This window comes from Antedon bifida, chromosome 8, assembly GCF_963402885.1.
Source record: "Antedon bifida chromosome 8, ecAntBifi1.1, whole genome shotgun sequence".
NCBI classification, from domain to species: domain Eukaryota; kingdom Metazoa; phylum Echinodermata; class Crinoidea; order Comatulida; family Antedonidae; genus Antedon; species Antedon bifida.
The window spans coordinates 23,223,460-23,246,745 of record NC_136233.1 but is presented as its reverse complement, the minus strand read 5'-3'; the positions used below and the strand labels follow the sequence as shown (position 1 = coordinate 23,246,745).

Here is a 23,286-nt window from a genome sequence, read left to right as displayed (position 1 = left end):
TCAAATTGATACACAGCGACGAAAGATCAAAGACTTATAAGACCTATTCATGTTGAGGCTTAGTTATTATATCCGGCCACATTATGCTGCATTCCGTTATTGAACGTTGGTGATAGGTAATTAACTAATTAAACCTGAACCTATAAAAACACCTTATAATTAGTCTGGTGAGAAAACACACTCACACAATATTATGATGTGAGTGATTTGGCATATCACCATCATATTTAGGCACATCACACTTATTTGTCAAACTAGTTTGATAATGTAGATAGAGCTTTAGATAACACTAATAGGATAACATGATAAAACCAGTGTATGTCACAGGTACAGACAAGGTAATTTATGTTGTATGTTGCCGTTTATAAGTGGGGACTATAATACGTGTATTAATTTATTTTTTATTCCAATTTATAGGGCGTGTATTTTAAATATCCTGCTATAACAGTTATGTTTGTGTGTTTCATCCTTATTAACCAGAAGCTACAGTATAAAATTGTTCAATGGTTTATGTAGAAAAAAATTTCGAAATACAGGTATATATTTCTTGAAAAGTAAGAGCCCATTAAAATGTGCACAATAAATGAATTAAATAATTAAACATTGATTAATAATGTTCTCCTACTTTTATTTAGCACATGTACTTGTGTAACTGTAAATATTGACAGCTTGGGAGATGTTTTAATTATTTATTGGCCAACATTCGGTATGTTATCATCGTCCACAACGACGCTGCAAGTTTGTTTTATGAATAATATAACCATGGACCTACAAATGTATAGGTTCATAATATAACCATTAATTGTTTATTTATATTCTGATATAATGGCATTAGAAAATATTAATACATCCTGATTATCACTATGGCGAACAAAGCTTCCGTGTGTTGAATGATAACAAGATTGTTATTATTCATTTAAAGGCGGTCGGTATACATGCTTATTTGTGGGGCATTCCACAGTATTTTTTTGTTACGGACGGGACATTTTTGAGAATATAACTAGACATATCTTAGAAATAAAAAAGAATACAAGATTCAAAGTAGAATAAATGTATACATATATGGCCAATGTTAGATATGAAAGTCAAAAAAAGAAAAAAGACTACAAAAAAAATGTTATTATGAAAATTGTATGCGTCGCGGGACGGCAAATGGACATGACTTTTGAGAAGGTTTACGTATTGTAATATTTCTCCTCATTTAAAAGAGATTTTAAAATTTGTTTTGTATTATCATGTTGCCAGATAGTTGTTTTAGATAACTGAATGTTAATTATAAAATTTTAACTGCAAATTTATTAATAAATGTGATTTATATGTCGTTACGGACGGGACATTTGTAACGTCGCGGACGGGACACTTTTGTCCGGGGTAAAAAATTGTATGATTTTGCTATTAAAAAAATAAAAAAATAAGTTTTTCACATCAATGTAATTTTTTGTTTGCAAATTAAAATATAATTCAACCTTTGAAACACTGTTTAAAAGCTTATGTCAAGTGGAAATATTAATATTCATAAATATGAAATATTATTTATAAAATTAATTATTCAAAGAGTTATAAAGAGAAGCAATTTTGTTAAATGTTATCAAAATATTTATTTACACTAATTTAAAAGTTATGCTTGGCATATTAAACAAGACTTCAAGCTATTAACACATTTAAGGCGAAACTTTAAGAATTGGCGTTTGACGTCTGAATTTTTTAGTGGATCCAAATTCTATCTGAAATTTTCTTCTATCCTTGCTTGGATTTAATATTACTGTAGACCTACTTCTATTAAAATTAAATCTTAATTATTTATTAATTTATTTTTTAAGGGTTCTTGGTTGCAAATTCATAAAGAATGAAATCTAAAAAGTGATGACCACACCCAATACTCCCATTCATACTGGTCATGTTGTTTTGGATTTAGGTATTGTTCTTTTGTGGATTGTTATTTTAAATACAGACCACAATGTTTTGTGATTAATAAACAACAGTTAACATCTTGTACAGTACTTCTCAGCCTACAGTACAAAAACACTTTTTAATGCCATCCCATCCATAACAAAATAATGCCATCCTATCCGTAACATTAAAAACATTTGGATAGTAATGTTTTTTTTTATATAAAAAAATACAAGTTTTAAAAAACTTGTTTAAATCTGTTGCAATTTAATATCCTTAGGAGTTAAAAATTAAGATTTAAAATTAAGAATTAAAATAAAAATGTTGGAACCATTACTTCAATAAACACAAGTTAGGAAAAACCCAATCGTCATGTCAGAATTACAGTAACAATTATGAATTTTGAAATGCAAGTATGAAATTAATACATTTTAATAAAATACTTGATTATGAACAATTGGAGCTTACTGTTAAATAAAAACTACAGTATATTTATGTGGAAACATTTTAACAAGGTGCATGGTTTTATGAAATAAAAAGGATTTAAATGTCCCATCCGTAACACAAATTTCTGTCTCGTTCCTATGACTATATCATCAATAAATTTTTTGAAATATGATATTTTTACCAAAAGTTTCAAAATATTTGTTTATAATGTATTGCATACAGTTCTTAAAAGTAGAAAACAAAATATTAAATTGTGGCATCAATACTTTTAACTGATATGTGAAAAACACTCCAAAACAAAATTAAAATGTCGCGGACTGGACAATTATGAATTTTGAAATGCATATATGAAATTTAATAACAAAATATGTGTTATAAAATGCTTGAATATGTACAATAGGGACATAGAGTAACTATATCTGGCAAAAAAATGTTTAAATGATTCATGGTTTGTGAAATAATTAGGATTTAAATGATATGTCCCGTCCGTAACAAAAATGTCCCGTCCGTAACAATATATTTTTGAAATAGGATATTTTCATCAAAATATAAAATTTTCAAAAAATGTGTTCATAATCTAATGAGATATAGTCCTCAGGAGGAGAAAATGAAATATTAAGATTTTTGCATAATTACTTTTAAAATAAATGTAAAAAAACCACCTAAAACGTCACGGACGGGACATTTATGAATTTGAAGTGCATGTATGAAATTAATAAACAACAACATTTTAATTGAATACTTGATTATGTATTATTGAGACATAAAGTAACTATATCCGTTGATAAAACAGTAATAAGATGCATAGTTTATGAAATAAATAGGATTTTCAAATGTCCCGTCCGTAACGTCAAATATGGTATTTTCATATTTAATATTCAATAACTTAAAAAATAAATATCAGAAAAATAAAAAAAATGTTATTTAATAAACTTCAACATGTCTACTTTGAGAAATAACCAAGAGTTACATCAAAATCAGTAAATGAAATTTTTCAACCCACGGACCAAATACTGTGGAATGCCCCTTGTACAGTATTATTCTGTTGAGCCAACCGATACGATATAGAGAGTTGTTACTTTTGAGCGATTTATTTTCTTAGTTCTTGATTTTATCCAGCGCTGGTTTTACTACCCCAGTAATTAAACTTTTGCAGTAAGGTAAGGGTTTTGTTTTCATGAAATAAACCACTTTTTTTTATGTTTGTAGTGGCTCGTTTCTTATATTTTATCATCCGTATTTTTATGTTTCAAATTGACATACTGCAATGGATGGATGGATAAAGTTGGCTTCATTTAGTAATCGCTAACTTTAGTGAGTAGTTACAGTATCCGGTCCGATGTGAAAACACACTAAAAAATGTCATAATCCCCATGTAACATGTTATATTTCACAGGGTATACCGTAATACGTGTTCATTATTCATTTCATTTTAATTCCAATTGATAGAGGTGTGTACGTCCATTTTCTGTGCATGACAACTACAACAGTTATGTTTCCAAAAAATATAGGCCTAAATGTTTGTTTCATCCTTTTAAATGTTTAATGTTGATATGATGTAGGCCTACAGTATTATTAATCTGATTGCTACCGTAATATTTACTGATATTATTTTCAAATTTCATTAGGTTTCAGATCTGCTAATTAGTTTAATATTTGTAATATTCAATTTCAGTTATATTCAGTACATGTACTGGTGTGACTGTAAATATTGACAACTTGGACGATGTGGTTGAAGGATCTGAAACGAGAATGATATGTAACTACAGTCCTACAAGTGGTAGCGCTATTATCATAACATGGAGTAATGGCACAGGAGGGGCATCTGAAACTATAGCAACAACTATTGTGGGTTTATCTAAAACAGTGCAGCCTGACTACAGTGCTATCTTTACTCTTGATCCAAATGATGATAGAGTCCTTGTGATTGCTAACACGTTACGTAGTTACAGTGATGATTATGAATGTGAGGTTGATAATCTTGATAATCCTCCAATTGACACAGATGTAGTTACTCTGAATGTTATATGTAAGTTCATTTTATTGTGCAGGCACTAAAATTATCTATCTTGTGAAATTAAGAAAATTATAAATAGGCATAATAACTGTATTTTGATTACCTTTATTGCTTCTTAAAATATGTAAAATATAAACTTCCAATTAAAGGTGAAATGATTAGGCCTAATAGTTTACTTTTTGTGGTTTAGTTTACGATTGTGGCTTGCGTAATGACTTATGTTGTTAATTACTTGATATTTTAAGCATATTTAGTCCTACACTAAATATCATCTTTACTAATGTGTATGGGGTAGAACCGTTATGTAATCATTTGAGTATCTCATTCTTGACTTACAGATATAGAGGACCCAGTATTAAGTTTTACTACACCTGTGAATGAGGGTGATCCAGTAACATTGTCATGTGATGTTGTTTCCAAACCAAACGCGCAGTTCACATTTAAGAAGGATGGATCGATTGTACAGCAAGGAGGCTTGTCTACTTACACCTTCACTGCGGATCGGAACGATCAAGGGAGTTATACATGTGAGGCAAGTAATAGTGCTGGTACTAAAAGCACTGCTGGTCAGGTTCTAGAGGTGTATTGTAAGTATGTACTATATCATTCAAATTTAACTAAAATCCTAAAGAATCATTTCTGCATTAAACTTTAAATTTAAATTCAAATTTAACTGTAATCTATAGATTCTAATAGATTCTAATTTAACTGTAATCTGGATTCTAATTTAACTGTAATCTATATATTATAATTTAACTGTAATCTATAGATTATAATATAACTGTAGTCTGGATTATAATTTAACTGTAATCTATAGATTATAATATAACTGTAGTCTGGATTATAATTTAACTGTAATCTATATATTATAATTTAACTGTTAATTGTATTAGTTATAAATGTGTACTGTAATGTCAAACTATAAAGATATGGTTTTTGATGGACGTGTGCTCGGGGTTAAAACAGCAAAAATACCAAAAATAATAATTAAAGTTTTTTTTGTAAAAACAGAAACTCGACATATTATTATATGTTTTTTTATATATTTTCTGTAGCATTGACAACAACTTCTCCAACCAGTAAGTCGACTATACATACGTTGTATTTTTATTTTATTTTCCTCTAGTAAATATTATACAAATAATGAATTAATGTTTATGAGTGTAATGGTACAAATAATGGCATGATGTGAATGATGAAAGGTTATATATCAACGAAGCGACAGCCTCAAACATTCATTATTTGTTTTACATCTAAATAGATTCCTGTCATTTGAATCATATAAAAATTGATTCACATTGATTAAAACAGTAACATTTGGTTTTTAATAATTATATTAAATATTATTATTTATATGGATTTTATAAACATACTGTTAGTGTACTGTTAATTATGTCAACAAACGATCAAACGATCCTGGCATAGCAAGGCTAAAACGCCTAGGCAAAGCCTAATACTAACAGTACTAGGCCTAGGCTGAAATATACGAAACGACAGGCAACTGGAACTCATCTAGGCTAAAAACACCACAGGTATAGAACACATTCTAAACCGTATTATGAATGTGCACGGATGCAGTAAACAAATCATAATGGAACACAGGAAAGAACTGAAAGGTTTATCATGAATAGGCCTACGCATAATTTTGTTGAACAATAATCTTTTGTTTATCTGTCTTATATTTTATCTAGCATTGGCAACGACTTCTTCAACCAGTAAGTCGACATTGTACTTTATTTTCCTATAGTAAATATAATGCAATATGTTGTAGAGTGCTTTTATTGTTTCCCTCAATAGTATTCGAACTCGAGCGTATATGTAGGCCTAGTTTAATAAATGGTCGTACAGATAATAACCAAATGAATTCACTTTAGCATTAAATGTATGCAGCTTGAATTGTTTGAATGGAGGAAAGTGTACTAACAATGACGATGGTGATGAAATGTGCCAATGTCAGAACGGATTCTTGGGAGAAACTTGCCGCACAGGTATGTAAATATGATTAATGTATGTAGCGAAGACATCTGTGTGTTGTATGTTGCATAGGCTTATTATAGAAACTATTGTTGTAAACAAAAAAAGTTTGTAGACACGAGTAGATAATGTTTAGTTTACACGGTTCCACAGCTTTTGCTAAGTTGTACAGATCACCCGAATTTGTAATGCGTTATTTTCCAATTTTACAGTAACTGGATATTGCAAGTGCTACGAAGGGTTAACGAAAAAGTAAACAAAAACTTAGAAGACACTATTTATCGAATTTCATCAGTCAGATACAAAACACATACAAATAGAAAGGTTGTAACCTTACAATTACGATATAAAAAGCTTATGTATTGTTGGCGTTGGTTCATAAATATGCATATTAATTTACACATTAATATACTGGTTTATTTCAATCATTACATTGTGACCCCCATTTAAAATAAAAACGGCCAACCATATAGTTCAGGAGTAGGAACATAAGTGTAAAATAGTATAATGTAACAAAAATTGATAATAATAAGCAACAATGTAGTTTAGCAAGATTGACCAATCGATTGGTGTTTGGGTATTTTATTTTATTTCAGCTATCAGCAAATAAGTTTGCCTAAAGGTAACCATCACAAGTTTGAAAATTACAAACACGATGAAGAAAACTATGTATAGCATAATGTTTAACTCAGATTGTTAATAGAGGAGACTGAATTGTGTATAAATGGTACTCACTTATAACAAACATTTCTTGCGATAATTTGCCTACTCATGGAAAAAACACCTGGATCATAATAGAAAATATTAAATGAAATAGTCTTTATTGTATAATATAGTGAAGTAACAGAGATTTTCTGATTTTTATTTGTATAATAAATTATTATACCAATAAAAGATAAATGAATGCCGTTGTAATGAACAAGAAACGCGCTAAGCACATATGAAATGTAATATTTGGGTTGAGGGAAAATTAATATTAAGTTATCGTATTATTGGATAAAATTCTAAAGCCGCACCGTAGTCTGTGACAATAATCAAACATAAAAAAAACCGTTGTATTAAATATAAAATAGGTGTAAACAAAATCTGTGAACTTGTTATAATGTTATACGTGCTCACTCTCATACTGATTCTGTATTCCAGCAATCGAGTATAGCAAGAAACAAAAATATGTTGCAGTGGCGTCATCAAGGACTAGGGGGCCGTCGGGTGCCAACAACCCCCATGTAAATCTAATGTCACTTCTATCATAATTTAGCCTACACTGTCATTTTATTAGACCTACTGAGGGAACATTCAGTCTGATTTCCGCCTCTACTTTTCTACAATAGGCTTGCTTACGATGTCGTATCTGTTCCAATTCAGGAAGGAGAGGGGGTCCAGTCCTAGCTAAACATATTAAAAATGAATTTTCGGATTACTACTCCATTAATATTCCCAAATAATTTATCAAATTAATTCAAGTTCAAATTTGGGGTAATTAGCTAAATAATGAAATGTTATTATTTAGCTAATTAGGCCTACCCCAAATTTCACCCCAAACACAGAAAACCAGTTGATCTGCTTTATTATAATAAAATCACCGGATATTTTTTCCACCAATAATTTCAACAAATCTTGCTAGTAAACTTTCAAAGGGTACCGATTCGAAAGAATTTAAAGAGTTTTATAAAAGTAAGATTTCTTTCCTTCAAATTGTTGTCAACCATATAATTGATCATGTTTGAAAGTATCTTTTTACTCCATATTGAAGCCCATTTTAATTAAATAATTGTGTATATTATATTTCGACACAACGGCATTAACAATACCAGGTAATATTGAGTTTTAGATTTGCCACGACCGAAATACGTCATGTTAATTCATTGTGCAAACACTTCCTGATTTTATCAGCATGCGATCAACAGTTATGTTTTGTGTGTTATTTTTAAGTCGAGTCGGTGAATATTAATAATGTTTATTGTATTGGTCTGTTGAGTAAACGCGACGACCCAGATAGACAAAATACTTTTGACTTCTAAGAGTGATTTTTTTTCTTGGGCTTATCCAGTGCCGATTTTCCCACAGTAAATTTACAGCGACCAACTCATGCAGTAAGGTAATTGACGGTTTCTATAATAAAGACCGATTATATAGGCTAGGTTTACCATTTTCGTAAATTACATTACAACATAACCGTATTTGTATGTTTCAAATTGATACACAGCGATGAAAGATCAAAGAATTATAAGATCTATTCATGTTGAGGCTTAGTTATTATATCCGGCCACATTATGCTGCATTCCGTTATTGAACGTTGGTGATAGGTAATTAACTTAAACCTGAACCTATAAAACACATAATATATAATAGTCTATACATAATTAGTCTGGTGAGAAAACACACTCAGGAATATTATGTTGGGCTTTATTGTTAAGCTCTGCTTACACCATCACACTTTATATGACAACAAAATGTGATATGCCCATATGAACATAATGATGTCATATCACTACCATATTTGTTGGGCATATCACTACCATATTTGTTGGGCATATCACCATCATATTTGGGCACATCACACTTATTTGTCAAACTAGTTTGATAATGTGGACAGAGCTTTAGATAACACTAATATGATAACATGATAAAACCAGTATATGTCACATGTACAGACAAGGTAATTTATGTTGTATGTTGCCGTTTAGGCGTGGGGAGTATAATACGTGTTAATTTTAATTTATTTTTTATTCCAATTTATAGGGTGTGTATTTTCAATATCCTGCTATAACAGTATGTTTACAGAAATAAATGTTTGTTTCATCCTTATTAACGGTACGTTTAATCATGGAGTTACAGTATAAAATGATTCAAAGGTTTAGGTAGAATAAAATAAAATACAGATATATAATATTTGTTGATTGACAATATTGTGTTGATTAGTAATAGTTACAGATTTTCATAATTAGACGTAAAGTAAGAGCTTATTAAAATGTGCACACAAAATTAATTAAATAATTAAAAATGTTCTCCTAGTCTTATTCAGTACATGTACTGGTGTGACTGTAAATATTGACAACTTGGACGATGTGATTGAAGGAACTGAAACGAGAATGATATGCAACTACAGTCCTACAATTGGTAGCACCGTTATCATAACATGGAATAATGTCACAGGCGGGGCATCTGAATCTATAGCAACAACTATTGTGGGTGTATCTAGAGGATTGGATCCTGCCTACATTGATATCTTTAGTCTAGATCCAAATGATGATAGAGTCCTTGTGATTGCTAACACCTTACGTAGTTACAGTGGTGATTATCAATGTGAGGTTAATAATCTTGATAATCCTCCAATTGACACAGATGAAGTTACTCTGAATGTTATATGTAAGTTCATTTTATTGTGCAGGCACTAAAATTATCTATCTTGTGAAATTAAGAAAATTATAAATAGGCATAATAACTGTATTTTGATTACCTTTATTGCTTCTTAAAATATGTAAAATATAAGCTTCCAATTAAAGGTGAAATGATTAGGCCTAATTACTTTTTGTGGTTTAGTTTACGATTGTGGCTTGCGTAATGACTTATGTTTTGATATTTGAGCATGTTATTTAGGCCCACACTAAATATAATTTTTACTAATATGTATGGGGTAGAACCGTTATGTAATCATTTGAGTATCTCATTCTTGACTTACAGATATAGAGGACCCTGTATTAAGTTTTACTACACCTGTGAATGAGGGTGATCCAGTAACATTGTCATGTGATGTTGTTTCTAAACCAAACGCGCAGTTCACATTTAAGAAGGATGGATTGATTGTACAGCAAGGAGGCTTGTCTACTTACACCTTCACTGCGGATCGGAACGATCAAGGGAGTTATACATGTGAGACAAGTAATAGTGCTGGGACTAAAGGCACTGCTGGTCAGGTTCTAGAGGTGTATTGTAAGTATGTACTAAATCATTCAAATTTAACTAAAATCCTAAAGAATCATTTCTGCATTAAACTTTAAATTTTAAATTCAAATTTAACTGTAATCTATAGATTCTAATAGATTCTAATTTAACTGTAATCTGGATTCTAATTTAACTGTAATCTATATATTATAATTTAACTGTAATCTATAGATTATAATATAACTGTAGTCTGGATTATAATTTAACTGTAATCTATATATTATAATTTAACTGTTATTGTATTAGTTATAAATGTGTACTGTAATGTCAAACTATAAATATATGGTTTTTGATGGACGTGTGCTCGGGGGTTAAAACAGCAAAAATACCAAAAATAATAATTAAAGTTTTTTTTGTAAAAACAGAAACTCGACATATTATTATATGTTTTTTTATATATTTTCTGTAGCATTGACAACAACTTCTCCAACCAGTAAGTCGACTATACATACGTTGTATTTTTATTTTATTTTCCTCTAGTAAATATTATACAAATAATGAATTAATGTTTATGAGTGTAATGGTACAAATAATGGCATGATGTGAATGATGAAAGGTTATAATATATCAACGAGACGACAGCCTCAAACATTCATTATTTGTTTTATATAACATCTAAATAGATTCCTGTCATTTGAATCATATAAAAATTGATTCACATTGATTAAAACAGTAACATTTGGTTTTCAATAATTATATTAAATATTATTATTTATATGGATTTTATAAACATAATGTTAGTGTACTGTTAATTATGTCAACAAACGATCAAACGATCCTAGGCATAGCAAGGCTAAAACGCCTAGGCCAAGCCTAATACTAACAGTACTAGGCCTAGGCTGAAATATACGAAACGACAGGCAACTGGAACTCATCTAGGCTAAAAACACCACAGGTATAGAACACATTCTAAACCGTATTATGAATGTGCACGGATGCAGTAAACAAATCATAATGGAACACAGGAAAGAACTGAAAGGTTTATCATGAATAGGCCTACGCATAATTTTGTTGAACAATAATCTTTTGTTTATCTGTTTTATATTTTATCTAGCATTGGCAACGACTTCTTCAACCAGTAAGTCGACATTGTACTTTATTTTCCTATAGTAAATATAATGCAATATGTTGTAGAGTGCTTTTATTGTTTCCCTCAATCGTATTCGAACTCGAGCGTATGTAGTTTAATAAATGGTCGTACAGATAATAACCAAATGAATTCACTTTAGCATTAAATGTATGCAGCTTGAATTGTTTGAATGGAGGAAAGTGTACTAACAATGACAATGGTGATGAAATGTGCCAATGTCAGAACGGATTCTCGGGAGAAACTTGCCGCACAGGTATGTAAATATGATTAATGTAGCGACGAAATCTGTGTGTTGTATGCTGCATAGGCTTATTATAGAAACTATTGATGTAAACAGAAAAAGTTTGTAGACACGAGTAGATAATGTTTAGTGTACACGGTTCCACAGCTTTTTCTAAGTTTTACAGATCACCCGAATTTGTAATACGTTATTTTCTAATTTTACAGTAATTGTACATTGCAAGTGCTACGAAGGGTTAACGAAAAAGTAAACGAAAACTTAGAAGACACTATATCGAATTTCATCAGTGAGAAACAAAACACATACAAATAGAGAGGTTGTAACCTTACAATTATAAAAAGCTTATGTATTGTTGGCGTTGGTTCATAAATATGCATATTAATTTACATATTAATATACTGGTTTAATTTCAATTATTAAATTGTGACCCCCATTTAAAATTGTCAATGGCCAACCATATAGTTTAGGGAGTAGCAACATAAGTGTAAAATAGTATAATGTAACAACAATTGATAATAGTAAGCAACAATGTAGTTTAGCAAGATTGATTGTCCAATCGATTGGTGTTTGGGTATTTTATTTATTTTCAGCTATCAACAAGTAAGTTTGCCTAAAGGTAACCATCACAAGTTTGAAAATTACAAACACGATGAAGAAAACTATGTATAGTATAATGTTTAACTCAGATTGTTAATAGAGGAGACTGAATTGTGTATAAATGGTACTCTGAACTGGAGATGATGTATCTGTTTTTAACTTCAAATAAGATGCAGGTGTTCTCTCCATGGTTAAACGTGTTCTCTCCATGGTTAAACGTCTTCTCTCCATGGTTAAACATGTTCTCTCCCAATCCGACCACTCTCTTTATAAAGAATACATTATTTCATCTCAGTCCTCAACCTCATCCAACAACAAACAAAAATCAAACTATTTGTTTTAAATATTTTTCGTGTTTAATCTGAGACACACGCCCGTTGCCACATACGTTGGGAATCATATTTGCATAACAACACACGGCATACCAAGCCGTCTCATACAACTTCGATGACATATTAATTATCTTCTAAACACGTAACGAATTACTAATTCTCCCATCTAAAAGTATCCGTCAACCTAGTAAGTTAGTCGTACTAAATGACAAGTATTTTGTTCCTCAATCTATTGCCACTTATAATAAACATTTCTCACGATAATTTGCATACTCATGGAAGAACACCTGGATCATAATAGGAAATATTAAATGAAATAGTGTTTATTGTATAATATAGTGAATCAACAGAGATTTTCTGATTTTTATTTGTATAATAAATTATTATACCAATAAAAGATGAATGAATGCCGTTGTAATGAACAAGAAACGCGCTAAGCAAATATCAAAAGTAATATTTGGGTTGAGGGAAAATTAATATTAAGTTATCGTATTATTGGATAAAATTCTAAAGCCGCACTGTAGTCTGTGACAATAATCAAACATAAAAAAACCGTTGTATTAAATATAAAATAGGTGTAAACAAAATCTGTGAACTTTTTATAATGTTATACGTGCTCACTCTCATACTGATTCTGTATTCCAACAATCGAGTATAGCAAGAAACAAAAATATGTTGCAGTGGCGTCGTCAAGGACTAGGGGGCCGTCGGGTGCCAACAACCCCCATGTAAATCTAATGTCACTTCTATCATAATTTAGCCTACACTGTCATTTTATTAGACCTACTGAGGGAACATTCAGTCTGATTTCCGCCTCTACTTTTCTACAATAGGCTTGCTTACGATGTCGTATCTGTTCCAATTCAGGAAGGAGAGGGGGTCCAGTCCTAGCTAAACATATTAAAAATGAATTTTCGGATTACTACTTCATTAATATTCCCAAATAATTTATCAAATTAATTCAAGTTCAAATTTGGGGTAATTAGCTAAATAATGAAATGTTATTTCATTATTTAGCTAATTAGGCCTACCCCAAATTTAACCCCAAACACAGAAAACCAGTTGATCTGCTTTATTATAATAAAATCACCGGATATTTTTTCCACCAATAATGTCAACAAATCTTGCTAGTAAACTTTCAAAGGGTACCGATTCGAAAGAATTTAAAGAGTTTTATAAAAGTAAGATTTCTTTTCTTCAAATTGTTGTCAACCATATAATTGATCATGTTTGAAAGTATCTTTTTACTCCATATTGAAGCCCATTTTAATTAAATAATTGTGTATATTATATTTCGACACAACGGCATTAACAATACCAGGTAATATTGAGTTTTAGATTTGCCACGACCGAAATACGTCATGTTAATTCATTGTGCAAACACTTCCTGATTTTATCAGCATGCGATCAACAGTGTTTTTTTGTATGTTGTTTTTAAGTCGATTTGGTGAATATTAATAATGTTTATTGTATTAGTCTGTTGAGTAAACGCGACGACCCAGATAGACAAAATACTTTGGACTTCTCAGAGCGATTTTTTTCTTGGGCTTATCCAGTGCAGATTTAACCACAGTAAATTTACAGCGACCAACTCATGCAGTAAGGTAATTGACGGTTTCTATAATAAAGACCGATTGTATAGGCTAGGTTTACCCAGGAAATAACTCTTCCCTGGTTTACCATTTTCGTATATTATATTACAACATAACCGTATTTGTATGTTTCAAATTAATATACAGCGACGAAAGATCAAAGAATTATAAGACCTATTCATGTTGAGGCTTAGTTATTATATCCGGGCGCATTATGCTGCATTCAGTTATTGAACGTTGGTGATCGGTAACCAACTTAAACCTGAACCTATAAAAACACATTCGGTATGTTATCATTGTCCACAACGGCGCTGCCAGTTTGTTTTATGAATAATATAACCATGGACCTATTATAGGTCCATGATATAACCATTAATTGTTTATTTATATTCTGATATAATGGCATTAGGAAATATTAATACATCCTGATTATCACTTATGGTGAACAAAGCTTCCGTGTGTTGAATGATAAAAAGATTGTTATTATTATTCATTTAAAGGCGGTCGGTATACATGCTTATTTGTACAGTATTATTCTGTTGAGCCAACCGATACGATATAGAGAGTTGTTACTTTTGAGCGATTTATTTTCTTAGTTCTTGATTTTATCCAGCGCTGGTTTTACCCCAGTAATTAAACTTTTGCAGTAAGGTAATGGTTTTGTTTTCATGAAATAGACCGATTTTTTATGTTTGTAGTGGCTCGTTTCTTATATTTTATAATCCGTATTTTTATGTTTCAAATTGACATACTGCAATGGAGTAGAATATATAAAGACCAAGGCTGAGGGTTAGTTATTTACCCACCGAGTAAAGTTGGCTTCATTTAGTAATCGCTAACTTTAGTGAGTAGGTACAGTATCCGGTCCGATGTGAAAACACACTAAAAGATGTTATTGTGGCTTTTATTGTTAAAGATAACACTAATAATAATAACATAATACTCATAATCCCCATGTAACATGTTATATTTTACAGGGTATATCGTAATACGTGTTCATTATTCATTTCAATTTAATTCCAATTGATAGAGGTGTGTACGTCCATTTTCTGCGCATGACAACTATAACAGTTATGTTTCCAAAAAATATAAATGTTTGTTTCATCCTTTTTAACGGTAAGTTTAATGTTGATATGATGTAGGGCTACAGACTTATTAGTCTGATTGCTACCGTAATAGTTACTGATATTATTTTCAAATTTCATTAAGTTTGAGATCTGCTAGAATACATAATTAGTTTAATATTTGTAATTTTCTATTTCAGTTTTATTCGGTACATGTACTGGTGTGACTGTAACTATTGAAAGCTTGAACGATGTGGCTGAAGGAACTGAAACGAGAATGATATGTAACTACAGTCCTACAACTGGTAGCACCATTATCATAACATGGAGTAATGTCACAGGAGGGGCATCTGAAACTATAGCAACAACTATTGTGGGTGCAACTAAAACAGTGGATCCTGCCTACAGTACTATCTTTACTCTTGATCCAAATGATGATAAAGCTCTTATGATTGCTAACACTTTACGTAGTTACAGTGGTGATTATCAATGTGAGGTTATTAATCTTGATAATCCTCCAATTGACACAGATGTAGTTACTCTGAATGTTATATGTAAGTTCATTTTATTGTGCAGGCACTAACATTATCTATCTTGTGAAATTAAGAAAATTATAAATAGGCATAATAACTGTATTTTGATTACCTTTATTGCTTCTTAAAATATGTAAAATATAAACTTCCAATTAAAGGTGAAATGATTAGGCCTAATTACTTTTTGTGGTTTAGTTTACGATTGTGGCTTGCGTAATGACTTATGTTTTGATATTTGAGCATGTTATTTAGGCCCACACTAAATATAATTGTTACTAATATGTATGGGGTGAACCGTTATGTAATCATTTGAGTATCTCATTCTTGACTTACAGATATAGAGGACCCAGTATTAAGTTTTACTACACCTGTGAATGAGGGTGATCAAGTAACATTGTCATGTGATGTTGTTTACAAACCGGACGGCATGTTTACATTTAAGAAGGATGGATCGATGTTACAGCAAGGAGGCTTGTCTACTTATACATGGTCTCCGGTGAATCGGGAGGATCAAGGAAGTTATACGTGTGAGACAAGTAACAGTGCTGGTACTAAAGAAACTGCTGGTCAGGTTCTAGACGTGTATTGTAAGTATATGCCTCTATGTTATTCAAATTCAACTAAAACCCTAAAGAATCATATCTGCATTAAACTGTGTTTAAATTTAAATTTAACTGTACTCTAGATTCTAATCTAAATGGTTATGAATTTGTAAAAGCGAAAACAACTGGATGTGTAGGCCTACTTGAGATTAAAAGATATATATTTAATAATAATTAATACGAATTTAATATAAAACATTTTCCTTCCTGACAGAAGAAGTTCGAATAATTTAGTTTGCACAGCAAAGGAACCCATCAATTGAAATAACGACAAATTATTTGACTTATTACAAAAAAAAGAGCGGGTGTTGGTGCATTGCATTTTAAGAAAATTTCCAATAATAAATATTTATTTAATTTATTTTTTAGTCGCTCCTGAAATTACAGCACTAGAAGACATGGAAGTTTCCCGAGGAGAAACTGTTGTGATAAGCTTTGGCGTAGAGGCCAGACCTGCTGCTAACTATGATTGGTCATCACAAGGAGCAACTGACACTGATAGCGACCCAGAAACATTCACATTTGTTGCTTCAAACACCATTGGTGATGTGTATACTGTGACGTTGAATGCTAGTAATGAGGTGGCAGCAAGTCAGAGTACAGTACAAGTCACTGTTGTAGGTAAGTTAAATGCTCAGGTTATTAAGACAATGATTGGTGATGTGTATACTGTGACATTGAATGCTAGTAATGAGGTGGCAGCAAGTCAGAGTACAGTACAAGTCACTGTTGTAGGTAAGTTAAATGCTCAGGTTGTCCTACATATTAAGACAATGATTGGTCAGAATTGGCTTAACAGGGAAATTAACTTGCTACTTTGCAACTTAAAGATGGGTGTCATTTAAATTCGCAACAACATTTAACAAACATAATTCAACTATTAATCTTAATTATTTTAAGAGGCACTATATGTCAACAAATAATTATTAGTCCTCTCTCCATGACGGTTGTCACATAATGCTTTGTATTATTTTTTATTGTATTTATATGTTTCATATGGACAGTTTGTCTGAAATAAAGTTGAATTGAATTGAATTTATTCCCCTCAGACTTCAGTCCTAGAGCTACAGTTCAATTGAACTATTGTATATCAGCAAAATTTAATCCAACTAAAAGATTATAAATTGAAACAATGATTTATAAGGGGAAGGGGGAGGGTGTTAGGAGGTGCGCCCCCTCTGGATCCGCCACTGTAGCATTTATGCCCAATAAAGTACAAAAACAAGGGCTTGATTAAAGCTTGATTGGTTAAATTTACTAAACAATATAATATTTATACCCCTTTTCCACATTCAAGAATTAGGCTATAAATAAAAACGAATTTTAAATTTACAAAATTGTATTTGTTCGTACTGGAAATTAGGCCTACAATGCCACTTTCCAGTCAGTTTCTGCTACGATGGTCACATGATGGACTAAATAACATTGTTACGGAGCATTATAAAATTATACATATTTTATCATTTTAGCAAATTAAAGTAAATATCTCAAATAATTAATTGTAAAACAGTTTATTACCTGGTCTTTACAATAATATCATTAATATTATTATGGTTCATAAAATGTTTATGAAGTTGTACAAATAGTAATAATATTTATTTTTATCTCAACAGATTCATGCGGTTCTTTATCTATTGTGAGAGAAAATGGTGATCAAGTGGACGGTAACATGAATGCTGAGGTTGGTGATGATGTATCTTTACGTTGTCAGTGTGGTGACTCAGACGAGGGATTTGAGTATGAATGGACGTTAGATGGAGATAAAAGGTCTGAAAGCACTCTGACATTTACAGCTGAAAAAAGTGGACACGAGGTTGTTTGCATTGGTACGGCAGGAGCACCAGAACCATCTAGTGTCAGTATAAATGTTTTAGTTACTGATAAAGGTAATTATTTAATTTCTACTATTATTAAATGTAAATTTGTTTTAATTAAAGCTGTATTACATAGCCTAAATATACTTCACTACTAACTGTTATAGTGAGGTAATTTTCCACATGATCGTAATCAAAACGGGACTGGGCTTGGGCTACAGCGTTTCTTCTCCCAATTCGTCATCCATTCATTGAAGCCTTGATGAAGCTTTTATAAAATTTAATTCATTGATGATTGGTGCCATGGTGGTGTTATATTTGAGCTGTGTACCTGTACTGTAATATGAACAACTAATAGACATGCCATGTTAACCCATTGCTACACAATTTCATGTTTCTAGGTCCAATTCAAGACGACTGACGTTCAATGCGTAGATCGTATTCCTATTTGTAAATTTATATTTTAAGTCAAGGATGTAATAAAATCTACTTTACACATTTGTTATGTTTATAACAAAGAACGTTCGTTCTATTTTCAGTTGTATGTACAGAAGATAAGCACTCAACTGGACTTGTTGTTGGAATGACGTTTGTTGGTGTGTTTATTGGATGTATGTTAAGTCTGCTTACATTCTTCGTTATCAAAAAACTATGGCCGGCAAAGGTACAAACAAGTTGAGATTCAATTATTTTACACTTTACAATTTCTAACCATCACATTTTATTGTTATAGTAATTATGTGTGAGTCGCATTTTATAACAGTGTTCATTAATTTGTTTTGTTTAAGGTATCTTTATCAAAAAGTGACAACCAATCTGGGGTAAGGAAAGAGCAAGTGATTGTTTCCATATTTTAAAGTTTTAATCAGGCTTTAATATCTCTTGTTTACCGTGAAATACATCATAATTTAATCTTTCTCTTTATATGCAATTACTATAATAACAATAGGAAACAATTACACACTAGTTCTTTATTGATATGTAATGATTTGATATCATTTGTAATTTAATTTACCTTATATTTTGCTGGTATCACAATTCGCAACGCGTGATTTGTTTGTAATCGTAATACATAATGGTATATGCAAATATTCCATGTAAGTCAGGATGTGAATTGGTAATTTGGATAAATAAATAAATAACATAATGTCGTCTGCGCATGCCTAGTAGCATTATATTATATATATATATTATAGTGATGTTATTTTACATGTAAATTGAAAGATCGTATACAATTTTTAAAAAGCCCGCGAAAGAGAAAACAACAAGCATTATCGTTAGAATCGATGTCAGCTTTCAATCACACTCATTTTTAGACCATCATTTTTGTAAACAGCACTACCAGCACCTTACCATCGTCATCGATAGATAGATATAGACCTAATGTGAAAACTGTTTAACAATCAGCGCAAAACAATCAATATTATTTTCTTCCTCAAATTATTATAATACATGTTATTTTATCCTAGGAATACACAACTTATATTGGTGAGATGAATCAAGGTATCAGTCACACGTACGAAGAATTACAGAAAAAGGATAAAAATCAAGTATACGAGAATGTAAAAGCATAAAGAGAGAGAGAAAATAAATATAGTTTAATTTAAAACGAACTTACAGAACATATCCAAACAATTAGACTAAAGAACAACCTATTTTCAACAGCTTAGTCAGAAAACGGAAATCACAATGCCATGTTAGAATGATAACTAACCAAACAACTTAGAAATAACGTATTACTCAGACATGAGTATATTTTGTGGCTACCTAACTGAATAAACCAATAGCCGTAATATATAGAGTTACGATTCTAAAAGGTAACATTTTCCTACACGATAATGAACTAGTCCACCCCCGCCCCTCGTTCTATGTTTATATGTAGGCTATTGTTACACGTAAGCTTTCATCTTTATAAATTGCTTAGTGCTAGGCCAAATCATTATGTCTCATGTGCATTTTTCCCACTCAAACTCACAATATACAAGGTGAACTTTATGTTTTTGCTTTGTTATTAAAATTAATACATGGGAATTTTGAAAGTTCATTAGCTTTGTTTCGTTTCGTCTTTATTTTCACAATAACTGTATAATAATGAAATGATATAAATAATAATAATTCGATATTTTAATCAGTAATAGTCTTTGACGATGCAGCTAGAATTTGTCTAAAAAGATCATATAAAATAATTCTTAAATAAAAACAATGTTCTTTTAAAGCAAAACAATCTTACCTTCATTTAAAGGCAAAAATCCAATCAATATCCCATAATAATCCATCCATAGGCAAACTGGTAAAATAAAATCCAAGTAATATATCCATAGGCAAACTGGTAAAATAAAATCCAAGTAATATATCCACAGGCAAACTGGTAAAATAAAATCCAAGTAATATATCCACAGGCAAACTGGTAAAATAAAATCCAAGTAATATATCCGGCCCACAAGCAAACTGGTAAAATAAAATCCAATATATCCACTGGGTTCACCGGCAAACGGGTAAGATAAATCCAAGTTATCCACAGGCAACCTTGCAACATAAAAAGTAGTATATCCAGCGGTAAAATGGTATCATAATATTGGCTTCTTGAATCCAATGACAAATCCACATACAAATTGTGAATAAAACAGACAGGCCGCTTAAATTACTATACCAACACACACAACTGGTAAGTAAATCTTAGTATTTAATTGTAGAAACACTCACTGCTATAAATCATAGTGTATATAATACAATCTTACTGAGCATAACTTGAATCGAAGTACTGTACCGCATGTTTGTCATCTTGACTATGCCTACTGAGACGTACAAGGTAAGCCAAGCCTTTGTGGTAGACATCTGTTTATGCAAATGAACAACGCAGTTCGAATACCATAAAGTGTGTTAACCTTAGAAACAGTGGATTCTTGGTAGTGTATATAAACGTAGATGTGCAATGATCGCTTTCCAGTCTGTCTACGACACAGCCTCTTGCGGAAGATCGAAAATTATTAGAAATGGTACACGTAGGATGGGATGGTGCACTATGATGAGGAGTTGGTCAAATCCTTAGCAAGAAGAAGGCATCGCCAAGACCTTCTGACAATAATTTAAAAAAAAACCTTCCTGACCTTTGATCCAAAATCCATAAACACCGTAGACCCCAAATAGACATAAATTATCATCTAATCGGAGTATTGTATCTTAAAATAGTAAACTACACTTTCGGTACCTAATAAATTGTCTGGGGTGTCCCCTGAATTGAGGATGGCTGTAAAATGTATTTGCAGGATAGTGTCCCTTTAATAAGGGTGTCCCTTTAATAGTGGTTGGCTGTCGTATAGGTTTACAGAATAGTGTCCCTTTAATAGGGGTGCCCCAAAGGAGTCTATTGCACCAGTGTTCTTACATTTTTTATACATTGTTTCTCAATTCATGAAAGTCAGGAGAGTGTACCAACTTAGGTTCATTTATAAATAAACCAGGAAAGACATTTTAGATAGCACGCGATACCTATTGTATTTGTTATATATTGTTATTTTTTGTTTAGTTGCTATAATTGACATAAAGTGTCTTTTGTAAATGTGTCAAAGAAAACGATCCGCATGATATCTTGTGAAAACAACAAAAACGTATATGTTTGCTTATCAGTGATTTCACAACAGTGTAATGGGGGACAAACTTGAAATATAACAGTAAAGTTGGTGTTTATTATTTCATTTTATGGATATTATATAAAAATGTCAAAGCTACCTTAATTTGCAAGGATAGTCTTGCATTGTCTTCTTTTTTCAGAAAAAAAAGACAAGGCAAGACTATCCTTGCAAAATAAAAATGCCTTTTCACTGAAAAATCCTTAATAAGTAAACATATATTACTACACAAGTACATGTATATATATACAAGGTAGTGAAAACAAGGGAAGTAATTCAAGATTGCTTTCTTATGATATTTTGTAGATGGAGTCCGGAACACAATAGTACCACAAATGTCTTGAAAAAAGCACTCAAAACAGAGATTATAGCAAAGCAATCTAAGTTGTTAGATTGCCGGATTGCCTTGACCATTGTAGCTTGGTTTATAATCGATGTGTACAGTGGATGTATTTTTGTCAAAATCATAATATCAGGAATGAACTTGTGCAGTTGAGTGCGTTCTAACAAACACATTGTTGACTATATGGATCTACTTTAACAATAAGCCTAACTAGTTACTATATTGAAAGGGATAGGCGTAATTGACGTATGACAACTAGGCCTCCAGTTAGGAAATGTTTCCAGAAAATAAAGCTATCTATTTGGTTACCATTCTCCTTCAAGGTAAGTACAGAGTGACCAACTATACTACGACAGCACAACACCCTTAGTTAGCTGTAGCCACTATTCTTTGCTAGATTAATAAATGGGGTAGATTTTTGGAAACCGAGCATTCTGTATATTGACACTACTACTACCGATTACACATCACCTATTGGTCTATAGGGTTCAATCTTTCACGGAATGTTCACTATTTTGCTTACAATGTTATGCAAGACCTGCTATGAGAATCCTCAAATAGCTGCCTGAGTATATTCCACGAGTGTTTTCCACTGCAATATTTTTAAAATTTTGTTCCTATAAAATATATCCTTTAGAATTGTCTGTTTTGCTCTCCTAAGTTTCCTGCATATTATTATATTATCATCTTTGTGGAAGATAAACAGTGTTGTATAGAGGATACATTATGCAATAATATTTTTTTAATTTAGTTTTATTCTGCATTTGTTATGGAGTGTCTGTAAATATCAACAACTTAGATGATGTACATGAAGGCTCTGACACAAGAATGACATGTGCATATACAAGAGATAGTAGTACTAGTTCAAGTGACCCTATTGTGACATGGAATAAAATCATAGACGGGGTAGCAGATAAAATATCAGCAACTCAGAGTGGATCTACAATCATAGAACCTTCATACCAAGATAGATTTGGCGTTGATAGAGATGATGATAGAATTCTTGTGATTACTAACACTTTGCGAATTGACAGCGGCACATATCAATGTGAAGTTGTTATATTTGATGACCCACCTGCTGATGATGATACTGTGACATTAAATGTGATATGTACGTATTAACAATGCAATTTAAATATTTGTATACAGATACTAATTGTTATTGCTTGTCATTTA

At 31.4% G+C, this 23,286-nt stretch overlaps 2 protein-coding genes and 1 long non-coding RNA gene across 3 annotated transcripts in view; all 3 read left to right on the top strand.

Moving 5' to 3' along the window:
* The first annotated feature begins 4,008 nt into the window (after nucleotides 1–4,008).
* On the top strand, nucleotides 4,009–20,163 carry LOC144850272 (cell adhesion molecule CEACAM5-like). Its single transcript, XM_078707514.1, has 9 exons — nucleotides 4,009–4,366; nucleotides 4,693–4,941; nucleotides 10,013–10,261; nucleotides 16,058–16,309; nucleotides 16,694–16,945; nucleotides 17,938–18,210; nucleotides 18,678–18,802; nucleotides 18,927–18,959; nucleotides 19,608–20,163. Exons 1-9 carry the CDS (start codon nucleotides 4,090–4,092, stop codon nucleotides 19,710–19,712), a joined length of 1,815 nt encoding a protein of 604 aa, XP_078563640.1. The 5' UTR covers nucleotides 4,009–4,089; the 3' UTR covers nucleotides 19,713–20,163.
* On the top strand, nucleotides 10,658–13,079 carry LOC144850471 (uncharacterized). Its single transcript, XR_013614085.1, has 4 exons — nucleotides 10,658–10,706; nucleotides 11,328–11,351; nucleotides 11,503–11,616; nucleotides 11,811–13,079. It is a non-coding gene; the product is annotated as an uncharacterized LOC144850471 (long non-coding RNA).
* A 1,932-nt stretch (nucleotides 20,164–22,095) lies between the features above and the next one.
* LOC144850273 (uncharacterized) overlaps nucleotides 22,096–23,286 on the top strand; it is a 29,798-nt gene continuing 28,607 nt past the window's right edge. The window contains exons 1-2 of the mRNA XM_078707515.1: nucleotides 22,096–22,433; nucleotides 22,862–23,221. Of these exons, the coding sequence (XP_078563641.1) occupies nucleotides 22,385–22,433; nucleotides 22,862–23,221 (409 nt within the window). The 5' untranslated portion in view covers nucleotides 22,096–22,384. The remainder of the gene's footprint in view (nucleotides 22,434–22,861; nucleotides 23,222–23,286) is intronic.